The sequence below is a fragment of the Erpetoichthys calabaricus genome, chromosome 1 (assembly GCF_900747795.2).
Source record: "Erpetoichthys calabaricus chromosome 1, fErpCal1.3, whole genome shotgun sequence".
Lineage (NCBI taxonomy): Eukaryota > Metazoa > Chordata > Cladistia > Polypteriformes > Polypteridae > Erpetoichthys > Erpetoichthys calabaricus.
In genome coordinates, this window is record NC_041394.2 from 318,514,603 (window position 1) to 318,536,701 (window position 22,099).

The window sequence follows — 22,099 nt, forward strand, 5'->3', positions numbered from 1 at the left end:
CCAATGATGTCACTTCCAGTCCCGATGAAGCCACATCCTCCACTGGCCTTTAAAGCCGCCATCTTACGTCTGCATCATCAGTTCTGCTATGGACACAGTCTTGTGATCATCTCACAATTATTCCTATTTGCAGCCAAGGAATATTATACGGGTGGCTGCTCCAAACCTTTATGATGTTTTTGTGTCGTTCTTGTGACAATATGTACTCGCTAACCTCCTTAAGTACTCGAGGATAAATATTATCTGGTCCTGGTGATTTGTTACATTTCAGCTTTTTTAATCTAAGCAGCACTTCTCCCTCTATACTTTCCAAATCAATAAATGCCTCAAAGGTAGTCCCTGCTACTGCTGGGAGGTTATCTACTTCTTCAGGCAATTTAAGTTCAGAGCTCTCACTATTTCATGGACTTTATATTTTAATGTGTCCTCACTCTATTTTTCACCTCATCCTTGACCGTTGTTTTACATCTAAAACACTGAAAGAATCTCTTTCCGTCCATCTCTCACCTTTTCTGCAGTATGTCATTCTAAATGCATGTTAGCTTTCCTAATAGCATTGTTAATCATTGCTCTCAACAGCATTGTGCACAAATTGGGAACCAGCTATGGATGGAGCACTAGTTCATCACCAGGAACATTTATGCTTACTTTCATATCCTCCATATTCAATCATACCTACTAACTTAACGCATAGAACAATCAGAAAAAGAACTCGCAGAGACATAGAAAAAAATTAAAAGAGTGACTGCATCTGGATTTAAATCCTGGAGCTCTGAGCAATGCTAACCACTGTGACCCATTACCACACCTTAAAAAAAGTGTCAATAGAATTTGCTTGTAAATTAAAGTGTGTAGTAACGAAAAGGTAATGAGATTTAATTTGAATTTCCACAAGATGGCATGCAATTGTCTAACCGCCACATTCATCCAACAGAAATATTATTGATTGGACTTGTTATGCCACATTTGCACAAACATCTGTGTATCATGTTACATGCTGTTTGCTTTTGGCCACATTTTTCCTATAAAATTTGCCATTTGCCTCACCTTTCATTTGGGGTTGCCTGACAGCAGGACTTGCTGGCATTAGCAATATAAACTGGATATAAATTATTGGTACAGGAGCTCTTGAAGACTACCCAGTGCTCATTCATTGAATCCTTCTCACTCCTTCCAGAACCGTGCGTCTTTTTTCTCAATACAAGTGCACTTGTGTATCTGTTCTTTTGACATCTTTGTCAGTCAAGGGTTTATGTTCACTCAAAGACTGTATGATGCAGGTTTAAGCAATTCATTGTGAACTCGCAGATTTTTAGGAATGGTATTACTGATAAGAACCTTTGCTAGGGGCTGTTTTGGGAATTTAATTTGTGGTAGGGGTTAGGGGGCATGCATCTATTTACTTATAACCAGTTTTGCAAGTGTGCTTTGCTGTAACTCTGTGAAGGACATTCTCTAAGCCACCCCCACATGGGGGCCATAAGCTAGCAAGCTAGTCTGAAAAGAAAAGGCAGTCTAGTTGGAGGGAATGGTATGGTATATAGCCATGAGTCTTGCTGAAACACAAACTGGTATGAAGCTGGAACTGGAGGATCGAGGTGTGGTCGATTATTATTGGTTGTTGAAACAGGAGTGCTACCACAACTCCCCATTGGTCCATGACGTGTGACAGGAATGGATACAAGTTTGGTTTCTCTGCTTCCTTCTCTGTATCCCACTGACATTTTTCATCCATGGAGGAGACCAATCCAATGCTCACTCCATTCAAGAGCCATGCTGGACCAGCTTGGACCAAAGACTAATCAAACAGCGAGCCACTTAGTAGCTGATTATCAGGTTGTATTATTCTTATTATTTAACACTTACTGTACTTTGTTTCATTATACTTTGGGCTTATTATCTATAATACTGTATATAATTAAATGTGTAACTTTCTGCTACCTGTTCTTCTACTCTGTCTAATGCATGGGGTTACAGGTATAAAAGGAAATATGGGTTTGGGGGTGGGTTTGGCAACGTGGCAACAGTATGGGATGTGAGGCATTTTGTTAAGGTAATCGCCCACAGGATTATGACTGAACACTTTAATATAATAATAAAGAGTATAAAAGGGGAGAATAGGATCATACGAGGACCCTAACATGACAAAACACATTGGTGTTAAAAATTATGTTGTCTACAAATGATTTTTAACTGGGTCCGCCTGAACATGTGGTGCAGGAGAGAAAGACTGAGGGCTATTTATCTGAGGCCCTGTCTTGAATTGCCCTCTATGTTGGTCAAATCAGATAGGGTGGCTACTGGTTATTTCTGGCCCACCAAAGCTCCATGGTGCTTGGGTATTATTAAATTTAGAAGGGATTCTGACTCAGAAGTGCTCAGTCATAATCCTGTGGGCAGAAGCTTTGCTCCTCAGCCAAGCTCACACATCAGATGCCTGAACCTACCGTTCCTCTTGTACCAAGTGGGATTACTACTGGGACAACACATCATTAGCACGCTCGGTAAAACTAACAAGCCAACGCTTGGTAAGTTCAGCTTCACAATGATAGGAAGAGGCATCACTGAAGGATCTAAAAATGATTCTGCTATGAATGCTTGGCTGATACAAATTAGTTAATCCTGTGGAAACTTTTCTGATACCTCCTGGTTAAAATCCAAAAAAGCCAGAAGGATCACAAGGCCCTGTTTTTTTCTTCTAATGAATATGATCAGATGAGCTCTTGCCCTTATGCTCCACAGGAGGATTCTGGTCTCCATCAGCTCACTTTAGAAAACCAGCATTTTGGTCCAGATTCCCAATTGCCACTGTCTCAGGGTCCGGGTGGTTCCCGGGTGGATGCTTGAAATGAGAAGTGATAGGCTTGTAGGGTACCATCTCTCACCTCACCAGGTAAGTTAAACAATAGGCTGATGTTAAAGTTTGCTGTTAGTTACTGTTGTCCCTTCATTTGCCACCCAGCATTCCACCTTAGTTAATGGGTTGGCTCACATTGATGAGGAGGAGAAGGAGGAGCAGCAGCAGCAGTAAGAAGGAAGAAGAAGAAGAAGGACTGGCTGCAGGTGGACCATTTCTGGCAGAACTTTCCTTACACACAAGTAACAGGGAACATCAACCCACTACACTTATCAGTAAATGAGGAATCCATAAAATCCGTCATCACATCTGTGTTTTTAATGGTTCACCATAAAACTGCTAGGAGAAGTAGTGGAAACTGGCACGCTACCGGTCATATTGAAAATATTTAGTCGAGAAAATTACAACCAAAGGACATAAAGCCAAATTCCACTGAATAAAATCACTCATTTTCTCTGCATGTGTGACAGCTAGTAGCCAGCCTTTTAAAACTGACCGGGTCCATATCTCTGGGCATCCCTGTGGCTCTTGATAGGACTCCTACTGTGGGCTGCTTAATGGGAAGCTACACTAGTTGCTTTATATACTGTGTGTTAGATATACCTGGTAAATTCATCACTACATGTACATCTATTTGGAGCTCAGGGCACACTTGAGTATTTAAAGACAGGCTTTGCAAATTTAACACTCATAGCAGTGAGAATAAGAAAGCCATGTAAGTCAGAAAAAGGTGTAGAGGAAGGGCGATAAATCCCTATGCCAACAGTACTTAACACTATACGGCCTCTTTTCCAGTAGTAGGACAGGAGCCATTCCATCTTACAGGGCTCACCCACTCAAAAAGAAACCTTTCAGAGTTGTTCCTTTGTGATGTGGAAATGCGGAACTGGGATGGGTGGTGGACATTCAAGCTCCAAAGATGAATCACAATTAAGGCTTTGTCCCATGCTGCTGAGGCAACACTGTTTCCTTTTGGACAATGTGATCTATCATTTGTCATTTTCTGCATTCTACACTAGCTATGAAAAGGTCTTCCAATCCTCCAGTTGTCTTTCAAGGTTCATATTCCAACACAATATAATATGACAAAATCTTGTATGACTACATACTTTTCACAGCAAAGGGAGCAGATGTATATTTCTAAAATTCTTTTATTTTATTAACTGTACCTCACCTTTCTCCTTTCCCTATCCCTACTTTTCAAAGCTACCAAGTTGAATTCCTGTACATTAAGTTCTGGCAAATAAAAGTGACTGTGAATCACACCAGTTGGATATCTCAGGAGCTTAATAGTGAATTCTTGTTCAAAGTTTAGAAAGGAACAAAAGGTAATCCTGGGAAAACTGTTCAGGTAGTTTCCTAGGTCAAGACTCTACATGATTCATGAGAATCTTCAGTAACTCCTCAGTGTACAGGTGAAAAAAATCTAACAAATAACCAGAAAAAGCTAGCAAAACATCATGACAGCATTACATTTGACATGCTGATTTTGTGCAAGTGAACCAATCATAAGAGATTTAGTCGATGACTTGTGTTAGCTGGCAACTTCCATGAGGGCTGTCAACGACATGTTTGTTTTGCAAGGTCAGCTTTTAAAAAAAAATCTAGAATTCTGAAGGTCTCGGAGATAAGAGGCCTGTTCTCTATCGAAAATGAGGTAGGGATTATTTAGTAAATTTCACAAAGTGTTAAAGATATGGTAGTAATATATAAAAAACCTGCAAAAATCTTCAATGCATGTGCTGTTTAGAAATGGAGGACACAGGTTACAAACAAAGTGAAATACTGGGACAATCTCTCCCTGCCTTCCCTACCTGTGCTCAGTACTGCACACAGTACTCCAGATGAGGCCTGACCAGTGCTTTATAAAGCTTGCGCAGAACCTCCTTGGACTTGTACTCCACACATCGTGCTATATAACGTAACATTCTGTTTGCCTTCTTAATGGCTTCTGAACAGTCGGGAAGTCGATAGCTTAGAGTCCACTACGGCTCCTAAATCCTTCTCATAAGGTGTACTCTCGATTTTCAGATGTCCCATTGTGTATTCAAACCTAATGTTTTTACTTCCTATATGTAATACTTTACATTTACTGGCATTAAATTTCACCTACCACAAATCTGCCCAGACCTGTACGCTGTCCAACTCTGTCTGTAACATTTCAACAGATTCCGGATTATCTGACAATCCAACTAACTTGGTGTCATCTGCAAACTAAACCATCTTGTTATTTATATTCCTATCCAAATCATTTATGTACTGTATACTAAAAATAGCAGAGGTCCCAGCACTTACCCCTGAGGGACACCACTCCTAAAATTGCCCATTTCTGATAAGGTTCCTTGCATCATAACCCTCTTCTTCCCGTGTCTGAGCCCATTAAGCCCCCATCTACACACCACACGCTGAGACACACATACTAAAATGTAGCTCTAAGGTCCTTTTTATTTTTTATACCTGCCATTAATAATCACAATCATTTTGTTCTTGATTACATTAAAAAAAGAGGCAATAGTGTGACCACAATCAGAGGGGGAAAGTGACATTGGATTTCTATCGAAAACACGATGTGGACACAGAAGATGCATTTCAATGCCAGGTGTAAATGAAATCTGCTTAAATTTTATCGCATTCAATCCAGACACAAAATGCATCTTAATGACCGTATAAAGGGGGCGTAAACACAGACAAATCAATCTAAATACCGTCATTGACAGAAAGGAAGAGCAAATTATTGTCAGTCTGGGTACCTAGTGTCAATAATAATAATAATAAAAAAACTAAATAAAAATTCTGAATCAAGCTTTAATTAGCTGCACATATTACATAAAACACTCCCATCTCACAGCTCTGAGAACCTGTCTTAAAACTTCTGCCTGTTTGAGTGGAGTTTGTGTATTCACCCTATGTGGGTCTACACAAGTCTTCCTTGGATTACCTCCAACATCATAAAGTTAACTGTGAGTTCTAACCTGCCCCCTGTGTGGGTGGGTGTGGGTAATTATCTGAGAGTACCCAATGAAAGATAGGCATCTCATCTAAGGGTGGTTAACTGCTGGCACCACATGACATCGATTAGAAGAAGCAGGTTCAGAAGATAAATGGAGGAGCTTTACTTAAGTGCAATCAATAGCAAAATTCACTTTGTCTTAAGTGGTTCATTTCTGTGTCTTGTATATCTGTAGTACTAGGGTGTTGTACCGTGTTAGCCATTATGAATGTAGAGAAAAGCCAAGCAAAATGACACCTTTTATTGGCTAACTAAAAACATTACAATATGCAAGCTTTCGAGGCAACTCAGGCCTCTTCTTCAGGCAAGATGTAATCTATAAAAGGTGTCATTTTCCTTGGCTTTTCTCTACATTCTTAAGTGGTTTAAAAGTTGCTCTGAAGGTATTATCAGAGTGTGTTTTTACAAGCTATTGACCATCATATCATGAACCTCTAGCTGGTGACTTACTTAAAAGTAACATAGTGGGCTTTGGGGTCAATTGAACTGTGTTGTGGTTTACTGTTGATACAGGATCCCCCGTGTCTGAAATATACAGTATGTCATCTATCTGTAAGGCATTGCTAGCACACCTCCGTCCATCCATCGGGCCTATTCAGTCCAGTTGTTGAGGGTTTGCATTTCAAACCCTGAGCTTGTGGGTTCAAATCATGTGACCATGTGCAAGTCACTTCACCTGCCTGTGAACCAATTGGGAGAAACCAAGGAAATATAACTAATTGTATCTCAAATGTTGTAAATTGCCTCGGATAAGGCGTCAGCTAAATAAGAAGATGTTATGGTTGTGGTGTCAGATGCAACACAGTCCTGAATAGAGTGGCAAGCATACTTTCAGAATCAAAACTGCACCAGATCATCCATCTTTTTCCATTAAATAGATGCATGCTGTAAGACAGGGGTCTTCAGCCTGTAGCCACTTAGGTTCACTCTTATGGAGTCATGTATATGTCCATCTGTCAGACTTGTTCTGAACTTTGATTTCATGACAATCAAGCCAGAAAAGACAAACTCACAGAGGTATGTAGACCCAAACAAAGCAGACATTTTCAGAGCTGATTCTTATAGTTATCTGGCTCTACTAAGCTCCAGAAATGCTGACAATGCTGTTGAGACTTTAACTGTACATTATTTTGAAAGTTTACTAATATATAATATATAAAATCCAATGTTTATCTACTGCGGTGGGTTGGCACCCTGCCCAGGATTGGTTCCCTGCCTAGTGCCCTGTGTTGGCTGGGATTGGCTCCAGCAGACCCCCATGACCCTGTGTTTGGATTCAGCGGCTTGGAATATGGATGGATGGATGGATGGATGTTTCTCTATCTGTATGTCTGTCCGCTTTTCACGAGAGAACTACTTAACGGATTTAGATCAGGTTTTTTCTATAATTTGCTTGAACATTCTGGTTGATTTTGTGACTTCTCTCATTTCGCTATGTATCATAGTTCACTTGTGGTTTCGATTTATTTGCGCGAATTTGAGACACACAGCGGCCCGAGGGGAGGGGCCTTCCTCACTCACTCGCCAGCTTCGGGGTGTGTTCCTTAACTCCACTTAGCTAGCGAACGAGAGAACAATTGAATTCAGCTTTGTTTAATATTTAAAATGAAGTGTCACTTAGGTCTGATGAGTTTGAGTCTGGATATTCTCTTAAGTGTATGCCACATTGAAAAGACAGATTACAATTCAGATTGTGGATCATTATGTTGTGTTAAAAGGATTGTGATATGATTTTTTGGAAAGATCGCCCACCCCTAATTTGACTAATCAAGTTTTCAAATTTATGTAGGATTCATTAACCCTTTGGCGAGCTACTTGGAAAGGGGTGGTGAGCTACCAGTAGCTTGCGAGCGACATCTTGGAGACCCCTGCTGTAAGACCCTCCCAGTGGCTGTAGTATTGAACAGCAAACCAAACACATGGCTACTATGTTACTTTACGTAGGTCACTCCACCTGTTAGTGGTCCAATCATAACAAAAAGGAAACCATTTCAAACACAATTGATTTGTAAGTCACTTTAGATGAAGTGTCAGTTAAATGAATTAAGACATACAGATAAGCTCCTTACTTAGCTCCAGTGATGTCTAGGTAATGTGAAATACTGCCCCCTGGTGGCCTGCATTCCAAACTACATGTACTTGCTTTTACTTTGACAAATTCTACTCAGCTGAGCAGCCACATTGTCGCTATCAAGGCCTGGATCACATTTAGTCCTTTTGGGTTAATCTTGACACTGTAGCATGAAAAAGTGTACAGTAAAATATGAATGTGACAAAATGAAAGTAAAACGTAGTTTACTCTGCCGTTTCCCAGAATTGCTGGGTGAATTAATTTAGTATTTAATAGCTCGGCCAAAATGTCTTTGACTTCTTTGCCAAATACCTGAACAGTCTACAATACAACCTTTCATTGAGACATCCTAATGCCTTCTGTTTGGGATTTAACGTGGCCATTTACCTGGCTAACAACTGAAATGCATATGAATATGATTTGTGTGCTTCATAGAGCAGGATATAAAAGACTTAAGTGGAAGATCATTCCTCAAGTGTGTTAAGGCAGACCCACACCAATATGCACTTACTGACTCTTTGGCCTCCAGCCCCTAGATTGATGTTCTCATCTTTTTTTTTTTCAGCAGAGAGCTGGAGACTAGAAAAGCGTTAGCACCAAACGTAACTACTAGGCTCTCCGCTAGAAATCAGGGCCTGCAGCTATAAGAAGCCTAATCTTTACTTTGAATCTTTTTTGTTGTTCAGCAGTTCTACATTTTCAGTATTTATCAAATTAATCTATTGTTAACTTTTAATGATATGAGTTTACTGTAAGAACAGTATTCTCATGTGACGCTTGTGTGCTGGAAGGGATTTTAAAATTCAGTAAAAAGAAACAAGAACAATCTAAAGCAGCTAATTAATGATATGCATTAATGAGCTAATTATTTAATCGACGTTAAGGGACACTGAAAACATATTTGATGTGTGCTAAGGCGAGATGAGGGTGCCCAAAAGGAAGTGGAGAGGGAAGAGTAGCAAAAGACAACCATGTTCCAAAAAGACTGCCGTGGGAGACTTAAGGTGGACGTTATAATTCATTCTAAATTGAATTCTGCTCAACAAATTACAGAACATTGCTTATTAATTTGCTCTTATTTGATTTAATTAGGTTTCCAGGGACATAAAAAAAAACCATGAAAAACCTTAAGAAGAGTGGCATGGTAATCGCTGGTTTCACACCCAGCAGTGTTCATGTTCTCTCTGAGCCTTCTCGGATTTATGGGGGCTGCCGTTTCCTCCTACAGTCCCAAAGAAATGCTGTCACGTTTGCCAGGGCCTCCCCATTAGTCAGCCAAGTGTGATCTTAGTGTGTGCGACAGACTCCAGCTGCCCACTGCCCGGGAAAAGCGGGTTTAGAGGATGAATGGATCAATGAATAATATAATCTGTCCTGCCCAAAGCAACTCTGTCTTACACATTGCCTATCCTTTTAACGTCCTGTACAGTTTCCATTACAGATTAGTTTAGTGTTTTGGATTTAGTTTGAGAGGAGTTATTCCAACTTGTATTTTTCTCTAACTAATGACGGCAAAATAATTTGGTAGTAGTCAGCATAAGCAAGTGAGATGGTAGTGTGTGCATGGCAGGTTCTTAGTCCTGTCTGTTCAAATGGTGGCATGGCGATCTGAGCAAATCTCCACCGCACTTCACACGTCCCACTGTGACAAAATATTTAACAAGCAAAAAATGTGATATCTGTCTTTTTGATGAAGCAAAGAAATAACAGAAAACGTTCCGACTTTCAAATCAGTAAACAAAGTCCTAGAAAGCATCTGAATTCTATGCAATGCAAACATTTTCTAACTTGTTACAATTGTATTTTTGCCATAATTATAACACGTACAAATTTTTAAAATTTAAATGTTCTTTTATTTAAATATCATTTTGTAATTTTGAACATGTTATTGTGAGTAAGAATCACTTCTTATTGTACATTTATAGTACAATTAATTTACGGTATTTGGCACAACATGTGATGTATATGTGATGTAAATACGTAACAGTACAGCTAAGACTCAACAAAATGCAATCATTTTTACGGTTCATCTGGCCCCCCCAAACCTAAATGTCAAATTCCGTTCATGTAGTCATGATGTAATTTAATTCCAATTTAATTATATCAAAAATGCATGGAAGAACAGGAAAGTAATCCTCTGGTAAAACAAGTTCAGAATTAAATTAACATTTCATTTATATGTTGTATTCACATAAAAAAAAATCAAAAATCTAATCAACACACCAATATTTAGCTTGGTCTACCATTAAAGGTTACACTTGTATGGAAAGTGAGGGGGCTTTGGCACTGGCAAATCTGCTGGTACGTATTCTCACTTTCTGAATGTTTGAGCTCACTTTGTTTGGCTTGTGTGCTCTTTTTCATTTCACATTTTTTGAGGAGGTTTAGCTTTTATTTGCATATTTATTTATATGTGTGTTTGAGCGCATCTCCCTTTTTAACACGTTTCTCTTTTGTTCTGTTTTGTTTATAGTCATTTCTCTCTTTTTTTCATGAATGTTTTTGACTCTTGGTTGTACTGCTCTTTGCTTATGAACTTCCTTTTTCTGCTTCTCATTTGGCTTGTCTGCTTGTTCCTTCTCTGGGATTTGTGACGGCATTGCCATGAGTACAGAATACGGAGGAATTCTTAACTTGTACGTTGTTACCACTTGTTCAGGAGAGTTTAAATACTGTTAAGGGCTTCAGACATTAATAGAATTTTTCCTTTTTCTTTTTAATTCTCATTTTGTGTTTTTAAGTTTAGAGCTGTTGTAGCTTTTCTCCGAGTTAATTTTAACTACGGTAGTAACATACAGTACATTTCAAGTATGGAGCTAAAAGAGAATGAATAATTAATTAATATAAGAATTTACAACATTATTGGGCAAAAACTCCACAGGAGTACATCATAAATCTACAATATGAGTGTGCTGACGAGCATGGGGATGATTTCTTCCCAAATGCTGACTTGAAGTGAACAATCACCTTGAATCTGGTGTTGCTATGAACTTTATGGTTTCTGTATGGCCGTTCTGTAATAATGAATATGTAAAGATTTACTGAATGATTGGTAGATTGATCTAAAAAGCATAGGGAGCCAGACTTAAATGGAATGAACTCGCTGAAAAAGAAGAGAGTCCCCCAGAATGAGAAGGCCGATTGTGACAATGCTGGTCCCCTACAGACTCCCTCTTCCCACATGGGAGTCTGCTGAACTAACACCGTTGATAGTTATGGCCGAGATGAGCTGACAAATGATTACAATTCTCAGATAATGCCAGAGGATGGTGGAAAAAGTGCCCAAGTGCTTTTATTCAAAAACAGTCAAAAACAAAAGTAAAACCAAAAAAGTGTCTATTATGCAGTGCAAAATCAGAGGTTAAAATGCAGACTAACTTCTTCAGATCTCAGACCACCTCCTTCTCATTTTCCCTGGCTCACCTATTCCTTGCGTAGCCGGCGGAGACTCAGCAGCCACGAGCTCCTTTCTGCCAACCCCAGTCTTGGCTGCCTCCAGACATCGCAGCCAGACCGTCTGAGGTCAGCTCTCCTCTCTTCTTCCTTCGCGCTCACTTGGTTGCACCTCGGAAGCCTAGGGAGGTCACCTGCCTTCCTCGCTACACTCCACCGAAATATCCAATGGGGCGAACTAGCCCCTAAAGCTAGTCCAATGGGGCGAACTACCCACTATTTTCCTTCGCAGGGCCTCAGCTCATACTGCCACCTCCTTCCAGGTGGCCAGCTCGTCCTTCCCAAGCCAGCCTTTCACGTCCTTTAACCTCCTTCGCTTTCAATCTTTTTTCCTTTTCTTTTATTCCTCTCCTTTTGTGCCGGCCAGTATATGTACACACTTGTCTCCGTGGGCACGGCACCTTAATCACACGCCGCAGGAAGCCAATGAAGTAACTGAGAACGATCGCACCCGCATGTGCGACTCCCTCCAACTCTCTCATTAACTCCCCGTGGTTGTGCAATCGCGTCCATGGAGAGTGACACGGCTTTATGGATTTAAATCTGGCCCTATTTTTTTGAAGCCGCAGACCCACTATACCACACCGATTAGTCACTTGAGTGGACAAATCCCACCTTTGACGTAAACGGCTCAGGGTGTGGACCCCAGTGTGCCATACACCCCATGGGCCTAGCAGAGATGTGCTACAACTGGCATGGTATATTGTCATGTGTAGAGAGAACAGTGAAAATCTTACTTGCTTGTGCTAATCAACATAAAACACAAGCATGATAGTAAAATTTTGGGGAAAAAAGCAAACAAGAGAAGAGAAATTTTAAGAAAAAAACAATACAAAATAAAAAACAAAGAATGACCAAAACTCCCACCAGCAAGAGGCAGCCAGGAGACACCAATCAAGTTGATTGTGGGGAGCATTTTTCACTTTTGTATTTTTCTATTAATTCTATTAAAGTAATCATTTCTATTAATGAAATGACTGATGAGTTTTCTGTATTTGTTGTTGAGGTGGTAATTGTCCTCCATACTGTATACGTTGAAGTCACACAAACATCACTTAATCTAGTGGAGATACAACAGAGTTGAGAAAACTTCACGTTTTACACCGTAATAGTCACTGACCGTTAAAAATAATCCATCCATTTGTTTTTGAATCTGCACAACGCATTTCAGGCTGAAAATGCCCGTCACCTAGCATTGGAGTGCAATGCAGGAACCAACCCTGGACAGGGCACCAGTCTGGTGTGCCCATATCGATCAATTCCAAGTAGACTAACTGATCAAAGCTGCCTTTTTTCATTTGTCATTGGAGTCAGGGATTCTACTTACAGATCATATAGAGTGGCATGATTGATGTGTATGGAGTACGGTAAAATTCTGACATTTCACCACTCTCTGGTGCCATGTTTATTTTATTTCTACATTTAATATACATTCTTTGTTAATTTCATTTAAATGTATTGGTGTGAAAACAATACATCTCAAAAATGAGGGCCTGTGATGCTAGGCAGTGCAAGTCTAAAACTCTCATGTCCTAAAAATATGGTGATGTCATGGCATTGCGGCTCTGCACATGGATGATACTTCATATGGCCTAAGCAGGACTAAATGTGCCAGGGGTCATTACACCAAAGTCTGTCACAGGGCACATGGGCACCCACACTCACTCACTCACTCAGGACCAGTTCACAGTTGCTAATGAAGCCGACACACACATCTTTAGGATATGAAATGCGAGAAAAGCCCAAAATCTACACCTCTTACTGTTAAATTAAAATGTACAGTAATGACAGTATCTAAATAAAATAAACTAAATCCACAGACTTACCGATCTCTCCCCAGTGAAAAGGGTTAATCCCACCAGTTGTACAATTGTACACCAATACTGACTTTGGTCTAAAGATAAAGAGAAACATAACAAACATTTATTGTAATGTCCCTTATCTTGTATGTTTTTTTTCTGCCACATTATTGACTAAGTTAATAATTAATAATTAATAATACGACTAATAAGAGAGACAACAAAAATATGCAGAATAATACTGAATCAAGCTTTTCTTTTCAATTCGAGTCACGCTCTGTGCTCTGTTATACTGAATACACCCTGGCCCACAGCTCCCACCCTAACCATGTCTGCTATCCTCCACCTACCTTTGCACTGCCGTGTACCAGCCAGCTGCCAATGTAAGATTAATGACCACATCCACAGGAATAAGGTCGGCCACGGCGTCATTAGTAGCCCTCATGGTCCGCAAAATCCCCTTCCCTGCCTGAATAAAAACAGCATATTTGAGTTATACAGAAAATAATCTTCTGTGATAATTCACTTCACTTGTTAGCGGAAAAGAAAAGTCCACTTCAGCTAAGACAGATATAAAAAAAAAACAGTGTTTCATATAAAGTCAATGTTAGTTTGGGTAGACATGCTATAAAACTGCTTCATTTTTACTATCAGCACTGGACTGGACCTTAATGTGTCTCCTACTGGTACAAAGTGAGGCAAATGTGTCCTGAGACTTTCAGGTAAGGAAGACTGAAGTTTCAAGGTAAAGGAGCTCTGCTCACTAATCATGGCACTGGAGATCGGCGATGTTGAATAGCACTGTCCTCTAATAAGTCATAACAACAAGGACCCTATATTAGAGCCGGCAGGTGTGTATTTACATTACACTTTGTATTCTGCATGATGCACACAGGAAAGGAATACAGCAACGCACCCAGCGATCTAATACTACTCGAGCATTTTTTGAATTTGCCTGTTAAAGTTAAGTGACCTTTGGGTAAAAACAAGCGTCCATCCATCACGAGGCACATCACCACGCTGATAAACTACAGGCCAGTTTAGAGATTTCGATCAGCCCGACAGCATGTGCTTGGATTGTGGAAGGAAGTGTATGACATGGGGAAAAGTATGTCGTAAGTTCCAAATAGGGTGCATGCTGCCGGAAATCCAACTGGGCTCAAGGCTTCCACTCTACTGAATACAACTTTAGCAGGTTTGCTGTATTAACAAGCCCACTCACTTTAAACTATAGGTGACGTTTTGAAAACACTATAGTTACTTTTTGGGCCAAAGGAGGGTCTTACTGAATATCTTCTGTCAAACAACAACAACATTTATTTATATAGCATGTTTTCATACAAATGATGTAGCTCAAAGTGCTTTACAAGGTGAAGAAAGAAAAATATAAAAATAAGATTAGACAATGCGAAGTAGCAAAGAATAAAGTAAGGTCAACTTGAAGATGGAAGAATGTTTAAAAATGTTGTCAAACAGAGGTATGTACAGTGAACATGTGTCTACATGCCAAGGGCACAATCCACACAAAATCATCTTGCTGCATGATAATGTCGCTCTACATAAGCCATGATACTGTGCACGGGCAGTACTGGACGGTCTACCTCGCAGTCCCAGCTATCACAGCAAGCGATTTCCATTATCTTTGCTCCTTTGGAAAATGCCGCTGACGGTTACGTACAGAAAGCTGGCAGCAACACCTTGAAACTGGTTTCGTAGTGGAGGATGGCCAAATTTAGAGCTGTACATGAGTAAGTGTTCACTGTGCTTTAAATGTATATTTATATATTTTAATAGACAACATCGGTTGGTTAGGAACCATCCACCCTGGCCAGGAGGCCTTTTTTAATAGAACGTACTTTTTCTGGTCGGGAGGAGGCTGCGTCTCAGGGCCATGTGCTTCTCCAATACCCTGGCTGGCAATATCTGTCTGGCATGCATTCCGTTCAGACACTCGCTGGGCCGCATAGGAGTTATAGTTTTGGTGGGCAGCTCTGTTGGGGCCCTTGGGTGCTGCTGAAGGCAGACTCTTCTATCATGGGGACGTTCCGCCTTACCCAGAAGTGCTTCCTGGATGCAATGCGATAGCGGCAGACGCACTCCGGGTTTCGGTATAAAGAAAGCCACACCAATTCACCCGGGTGAGTTGGAGTTGGGTGTGGAGGATGGACAAAGCTCACCTGGGAGGTATGGAGAAGAAGAAAGGGAGAGAAAGAAAGAAAGATAGAAGAGAGTTTTTGTGTTTATGCCACTCTAGGAGCCTTTTTGCAAGGTACTGGTGCAAATAAACCTTTATATTATGCTGGGAGTTATGTCTGTGCAGTAATGTCTGTGGTTTGGGGTGCTGCAATGCCCCCTAGTGATCACAGTATTTATAGCTATAGTTCTATATTTCGCAGTAGAGTTGTTATCACCATGTGCCATCACCACAGAGTAACTGTCCTGCACTTTAGAATCAGAATCAGAATATCTTTATTGTCATTGTAACAAATACAACGAAATTAGGTGCAGTCCCTGCAGTGTCAAAATATAAATAAATATAATTATAAAAAGGATAAGAAGAAATAAGGTAGAACACAAACATTCAACATAAGACCTTAATTGCACATGAACACTATTGCACAAGATGTCATCTATTGCACTGCTGCATTGGAGGTGATTAGGTGGCATTCAGTGCCCTAATAGCAACATGGTAGAAACAGTTATTTAGTCTATTAGTCTTTGTTTTCATGCTCCTATATCTTTTGCCTGATGGCTTCTCCCCCTCTGTACTCTAGCAATCCAACCTTTACCACCACTGGTGCTAACTGCTGCTCTTCTGTGCTGACGACTGAATTTTAGTCCTGTTCCTCACAGCCCAGCCTCCACTACACAATAACAATATGCAGTATTTAAACCAACATCTACAGTATTTCTGTAGCACATTTTCATACACAGGATGTAGCTTAAAGCGCTTTACAAAATGTCAAAGAAAGAGTTGCAAGAAAAGAAAAACCAATTAAAAATTAGGTAAGAATAACAATGAATAAATTACAAAAAAAAATCAATATGGGCTTACATAAAATATATATATAATTAACAGAAAGGTAGAGTCCTTATATATAGCATTATATTCTGAGGGTCTAAAAACAAGTACTGATGATGATGGTCTGACGGCTGAAAGAACAGAAATAAAAAAAAAAAAGTCTGGGCAGACCTGCGAGAAGAGGATTGTCGGCAGAAAACGGTGACACACTTGAGGGCAAGAACAACAAAGCCCAAGAAAGCTAAAAATATGTGATAACAGAAAACAAATGCGTGTCATCAAGCGAGCACAGAGAGAAGGGCACCTTCAGGCGATGGTAACGCCTATCATTGGCCTGGATAGCCCACGTGAAACCGAGAGACATGGGTGGGAGTGCATAATACTCCGCTGGAAGACTAAGCGACCAGATGTTAAATATTCAAACCTCAGAAAGTGCATTACATAATCCTAAGTGAAAAATGCAAGGCCCACATTGACCTTTAAAGAAGGCAGGCAGCCTGACATGTGGTCATTTTTGAGGAATGAAAGGCTCAGGGATGCCAAGTGTCACTGTTGTCCTTGTTGCAGAAATAGGACTGCCATTGACCTCAGCAGTGCGGAAAATAATTACATATTGTGAAAAAAGAAAGAAACATAAATTTCCTTACTTAGTTAAAAAATAATAATAAGCCAATTATACATGGAAAGATAACAATAACTAATTAGAATTGCCTGGTAGTACTGAGAACTTTAGTTTAAAATAAATTAAAAATTGATTAAGAAGGGTAAAATAGATTTTGATGTAGTGTATGCAGGCAAGGAGACACAATGTTGAACAGCACCAAGACAATATAATTTATGAAAGCTGACTTTAATAGCCTGTCTAATAAAAGAGCCAATAAGAAATGATTAAGCTGCTGGCTCACGTGATCTCTGGCTGCTCCGTGCCTGTAAAGGTAATGGGGGCTCAAGGACAGCAGATAGGCTGTGAGCACTGAGAAGTGTGATGCACACCTTCAGGAGGGCTTGACTGGGCAGACTGGGAGATAGATATCTTAGAATGTGTAGATTTTGATGTAAGACCTACCATGGACCAGCTCTTCCAGGAATATTTTGGCAAGACTAAAAATAAGTGTAAAAAGTGTTCAGCTGACTTAATTTGTTTCTATTATAGATAGATAGATAGATAGATAGATAGATAGATAGATAGATAGATAGATAGATAGATAGATAGATAGATAGATAGATAGATAGATAGATAGATAGATAGATAGATAGATAGATAGATAGATAGATAGATAGATAGATAGATAGATAGATAGATAGATAGATAGATAGATACTTTATTAATCCCAAGGGGAAATTCAGGTATTATGGTACCCAAATTGTGCCCTCATGGTAAATAGTCAACCAAGGTGGTACTCTGTAGGCATTTGCACTCCTTCCATTTCTTCTGTTTTACTTTCTACAGCAAACGATTAAAGAAAGGAAAATGTTTACTCACTGCAATAAAAAGTCCACTTGGTCCATTGAAGTTATCGATCCATCCCTGATAAGATAAGAAGACAAATATTAGATAGATAGATAGATAGATAGATAGATAGATAGATAGATAGATAGATAGATAGATAGATACTTTATTAGTGTGATAATGCACTCCCCTTAGGACTGTTCTACAGTATGTGCATCAAGGTCACTGCAAATCAGTTTCTCTTCAGTCTTTAGATTTATATATTTACTTTACACTTACGTGTTGGGGGGTGGGGGTTAAAAGCTTACAAATTCCCAGTGCATGGTACAGTTTTCTCTCTATTATAATAAAAAAAATTCTGGGACGAGACAAGCCTGGGATGAGATGTGACTTTCTCAAGGAGACACTTTCATATCCTGCGAGACGAGACTTTGTGCCAAGAAAGGGGGGTGGGAGGGGGGGGGGGGGGTTGGGGGCTTTTGGTAGTGGTTGGTGAGCAAAGCCCCCTAGTTTTGCAAATTTATAAAATGCAAAATTTTATTTTATTTCTCATGGTCACATAGTGAGTGGTGGCAATTAAAGCAGCACCTTGCATTCAGTTCACAAGACACTTTTTAAAAATTAGGTTTATGGACCATAACCAGCATTTTTTGTCTTACATAGCACCTTTCTAAAGTGAGCGCTTCCCAAACTTGCAGTATCAGTAAAGTCTCATATTTTCAACACCTGATCTACAATTGATATTCGATGCTAAAACCTGCTGCCAGTAGGTCATGGGGGAGACAGAAGGCATAAATCATAGGTGCACTCCATTATTCCTATTTGCATTCCTATTTGATGAAATTGCGCTATTTTGCTGTTTGAAATGATTCTCAGACACAACTGACTCTCTTTTTTGACTTCATTGAGTTATAATTAATAACGCAATGGAGTTTTATGGAAGCAAACCTTTGGGAAATTGCACTGACTAAGCGGAATTACCGCTGGGGTTGTGAGAATTCACTACACACTGTAAAGTAAACTGGTGACAAAAAGGTTAAGAAATTAATGAGGATTTTTTTTTTTCTGACATTTTCAAAGAATATTTACAGAAGGGCTAAAGACATTAGACTTCTCGGGGTGTTCTCTGTCATCTGTTCATTTTTTGATGGAGGAATGAGACCTATCAAGGCAATTTTACTACGACAAGAAGCCGTTTCCAGAAAGTGCTATTTCTATGACCTTGATGGAAACACTTCAACAGTAGCCAATGATATTGATGATATTGTAGAAAAACTTTTAATGGCGCAGTTGCACATACTTATAGCTTTATTTATATGTGTAATCCTCCTTTGTAGTGCTGCTGCTTTGCAGTAAGGAGATTGTGGGTTCACTTCCCGGGTGCTCCCTGTGTGGAGAGCGCTTTGAGTAGTGAGAAAGAGCTATATAAATGTAAAGAATTTATTTTATTTTGTCTGTAGCCATCTTTACTTGGTGTTGCAACGTCAGCCTGGGGAATGATATTCCATATCACTGTACTGCTCATATATAGATGACATGACAATAAAGTCCACTTGAACTTCAACATGAAGTTGAAAAAAGAAATCCATGAAAATGTTTTTTTGTGGTTTTCTTCTGATCACAAAAGAGAGAGGACTGATAACAATAAGCAGCACCCTCTCTACTGATGACTTCATGAATTATATACAGTTAGTGCAATGGTGTGGAACTAAAGGAAAATCCCAATTCACAAAATCATTGACATACTGTATCTGACCAGCAATGTCTTCTTTGCTTGCTGGCACTAGATACCCAGTACCTGGTGTTTTATTAGGAACCGATGCCCCAGTAAGTCCAAATTCACCCTTACTCTGGCAGGACAAGCCCTTCCTTCAGTCTCATAGCATAGCAGTAGTAGGGGACTGACCAACACATTTGTACTTTAATTCAATGCCTTCTAACAATTAACTTCTTCCTAGGTGTACAACAAGTAGAGTACGATTATATATCACTTCTAGAAAGTGCGTTGTGCAAGTGCAGTGACTTGCTGAGGATCATGTAGTGAGCCAGTGTGGGGGTCTTAATGGTCAAATGCTTGGCTTTATTTGGCACAATTCCATAGCAAACACTAAAACACTTAAAAGTGCATAGTAGAACCATCTCCCTACCTGAAGGATTTGGACCTTTCCAGATTAGATGACTTGGTAAAGGTCACACAGGGAGTCAGGAGTAGGAATTGAGAAATTGCTATTTGTATATTATCGGTCGGTCGATCATACTTTATTTTATATTACTTCATTAATAACTTGCACTCTCACAAGACGGATTAGAAGATTCCACCTGTCAAATTGAACAAACCATACAATATCTAAAAGGAGAACACAAAAACACACACAGCACAAATACAAGAAATACGCCAGGATAATGCTGGATGTATTTGTCATATAATTAAAAAAAAAATTGTCTAAAAGAGCCACATAAATTTAGCAGAGCTCCAGTGTTTTATTAAACTATCATCAAAGATAGTAGATAACAATAGTGATAAGATGAAAATATCACAACCAGGATATGGGGGAAAAAAAAACAATAAAACAGGAAACATTGGAATAATCGGAGCAGATCTTTCTATGCTTGCAGACCTTATTACTATCATACAGCATGTACACTCAAGAGCAACTGTACATGAAACTTGTGGATTAAGGGAAAGAAATGTAAAAAACTGAGAGAAAAGGTCAGTCTTCGGTCTAAATTTTAATATTGACATAGGTATAGCCTCATTCATTAAAAAAATAGTTTTAAAAGCCTCCAATGAGCAAACTTGTGCCTTTTCTCACACTTTACATGTTTACGATTGTTTATTTCTATATATGTGAGCAGCTGGCAGCTTAGGTGACTCGTCCAATTTCAGTTTTATTTATTTGCTGTACTGCAGTTCATAATTTCATTTGCCCTCTTAATGAAAAGTTTTAAAAATGGAGCAAAACAAACTCAATGTACTGCATGATTCATTCAGTATGTAGCAGCATTGCTGTGGTGAGGATTGAATTGACAGCCTTTGATTGCCAATCAAATGCACAATTATGAAGTGGTTAAACTCAAGACATGTTGGTCTTATGTACATTTTGTTGCAGTTCCCGCAGTTCAATCCACTGGATCTCAATCTAAATTGGTCTGCCAAGTTTGTGTGTGACTGAATGTGTTCTGTGATGGAATGGCGCCTTCCCCAGGGTTGAGGCCTTGTGCCCATCATTTCTTGGATAACAAGCTCATCCCGTGTGAGCCTGCATTGGGTAAATGTGTACCCTTGATCTTTTTGTAATTACTTCAAAATAAGAATACTAGAATGAGTCTTAAATGCATCTGTTGTGAAAGATTCCTTGCATGAGGTTTTTGGTTGAAGTATTGAATAAGGTCTGATTTTAGCAGCCAATGCAATTCTTCTCTTGTCACAGTTTTTTTCTGCACATTAAAAGTGTGAGCTAATAACAGCTGCATCTGTCATTTTTTGCCTTGGAGATATCATCACTGTAATCCTATTTTGGGAACGAGTTGTTAAAAAGTTAAGTGTTTATGCAAAACCCCTAGAGAGGCAGCGTGGTGTGGTGATTAAGGCACCTGCTTCCTGGTGTGAAAAAAAAAAAAAAAAGAAAAAACGAAAAAGCAGGCAAACTATTGTATCGTATGCCAAACGTGTAGGTCACCTTGGATGACGTTGTCAGCCAATTATACAATGATGATAATGGAATTGTTTTGAATCAGTACATGGACTAAGCTATAATCATTGGCTTACTTTCTTGAGGTTTCTACACCTCAAAGGAGAAGACTCGGTTTAAATCTCCTGTCCTTTTATTTATTTCATATGGTAAGGTAATTAATCAATCAATCAATTGGTTAATTGATTGGGCTAACCAAAGAAGTATTCAGTGACTTCATAAATTAAGTTCTCAACTAATTAACAGACTTGCATGATAAAAATGTGTAGAACCCCACTGAAGAACAAGCCACAAAGAAGATAAAACAATAACCCGGATGTCCATCAGTTTAGTTTGTGTATGGTGTACCAACAAAGGAGCAGAGTCCCTCAAAGAAATAACTCTTCATTCACGGTGCAGTTGTTGGGGCATGTGTCACGCATGCTCGTCTGAGGATCACCATCCAAACTCTTTCCAGGTATGTGATACCACCCTGGGGAATGACAAGGGGTGCTGCAGATGAAGATCTTGCCATTTTCTTCCTCCACAGTCTCAAGAAAAATCACCCAGTGAGGGCAACTGACCCCATCCCCTGTCGTCCCAGAGCTTCAAAAGGACGACCACCTGGAAGGAGGTGTCATTGCGTAGGAGACTTGATGGAAGGTGCTCGAAGTCAGACAGCCCATCATCAGGGCCACTACACGGTGATTGCATTTTGTTGCTTTTCTAAGTCATCAAGCATTGCTGTTGTCAGTAAATGGGGAGG

General features: G+C 39.6%; 1 protein-coding gene across 2 annotated transcripts in view; it reads right to left on the reverse strand.

Annotated features, from left to right (window-relative positions):
* Positions 1 to 22,099, reverse strand: part of si:dkey-97m3.1 (fatty acyl-CoA reductase 1) — a 316,542-nt gene that overhangs the window by 49,461 nt on the left and 244,982 nt on the right. For both annotated transcript variants that reach the window (XM_028818035.2, XM_028818027.2), the window contains 3 exons: positions 17,696 to 17,740; positions 13,541 to 13,659; positions 13,218 to 13,285 (listed from right to left, as the gene is read on the reverse strand). In XM_028818035.2, the coding sequence (XP_028673868.1) occupies positions 13,218 to 13,285; positions 13,541 to 13,659; positions 17,696 to 17,740 (232 nt within the window). The remainder of the gene's footprint in view (positions 1 to 13,217; positions 13,286 to 13,540; positions 13,660 to 17,695; positions 17,741 to 22,099) is intronic.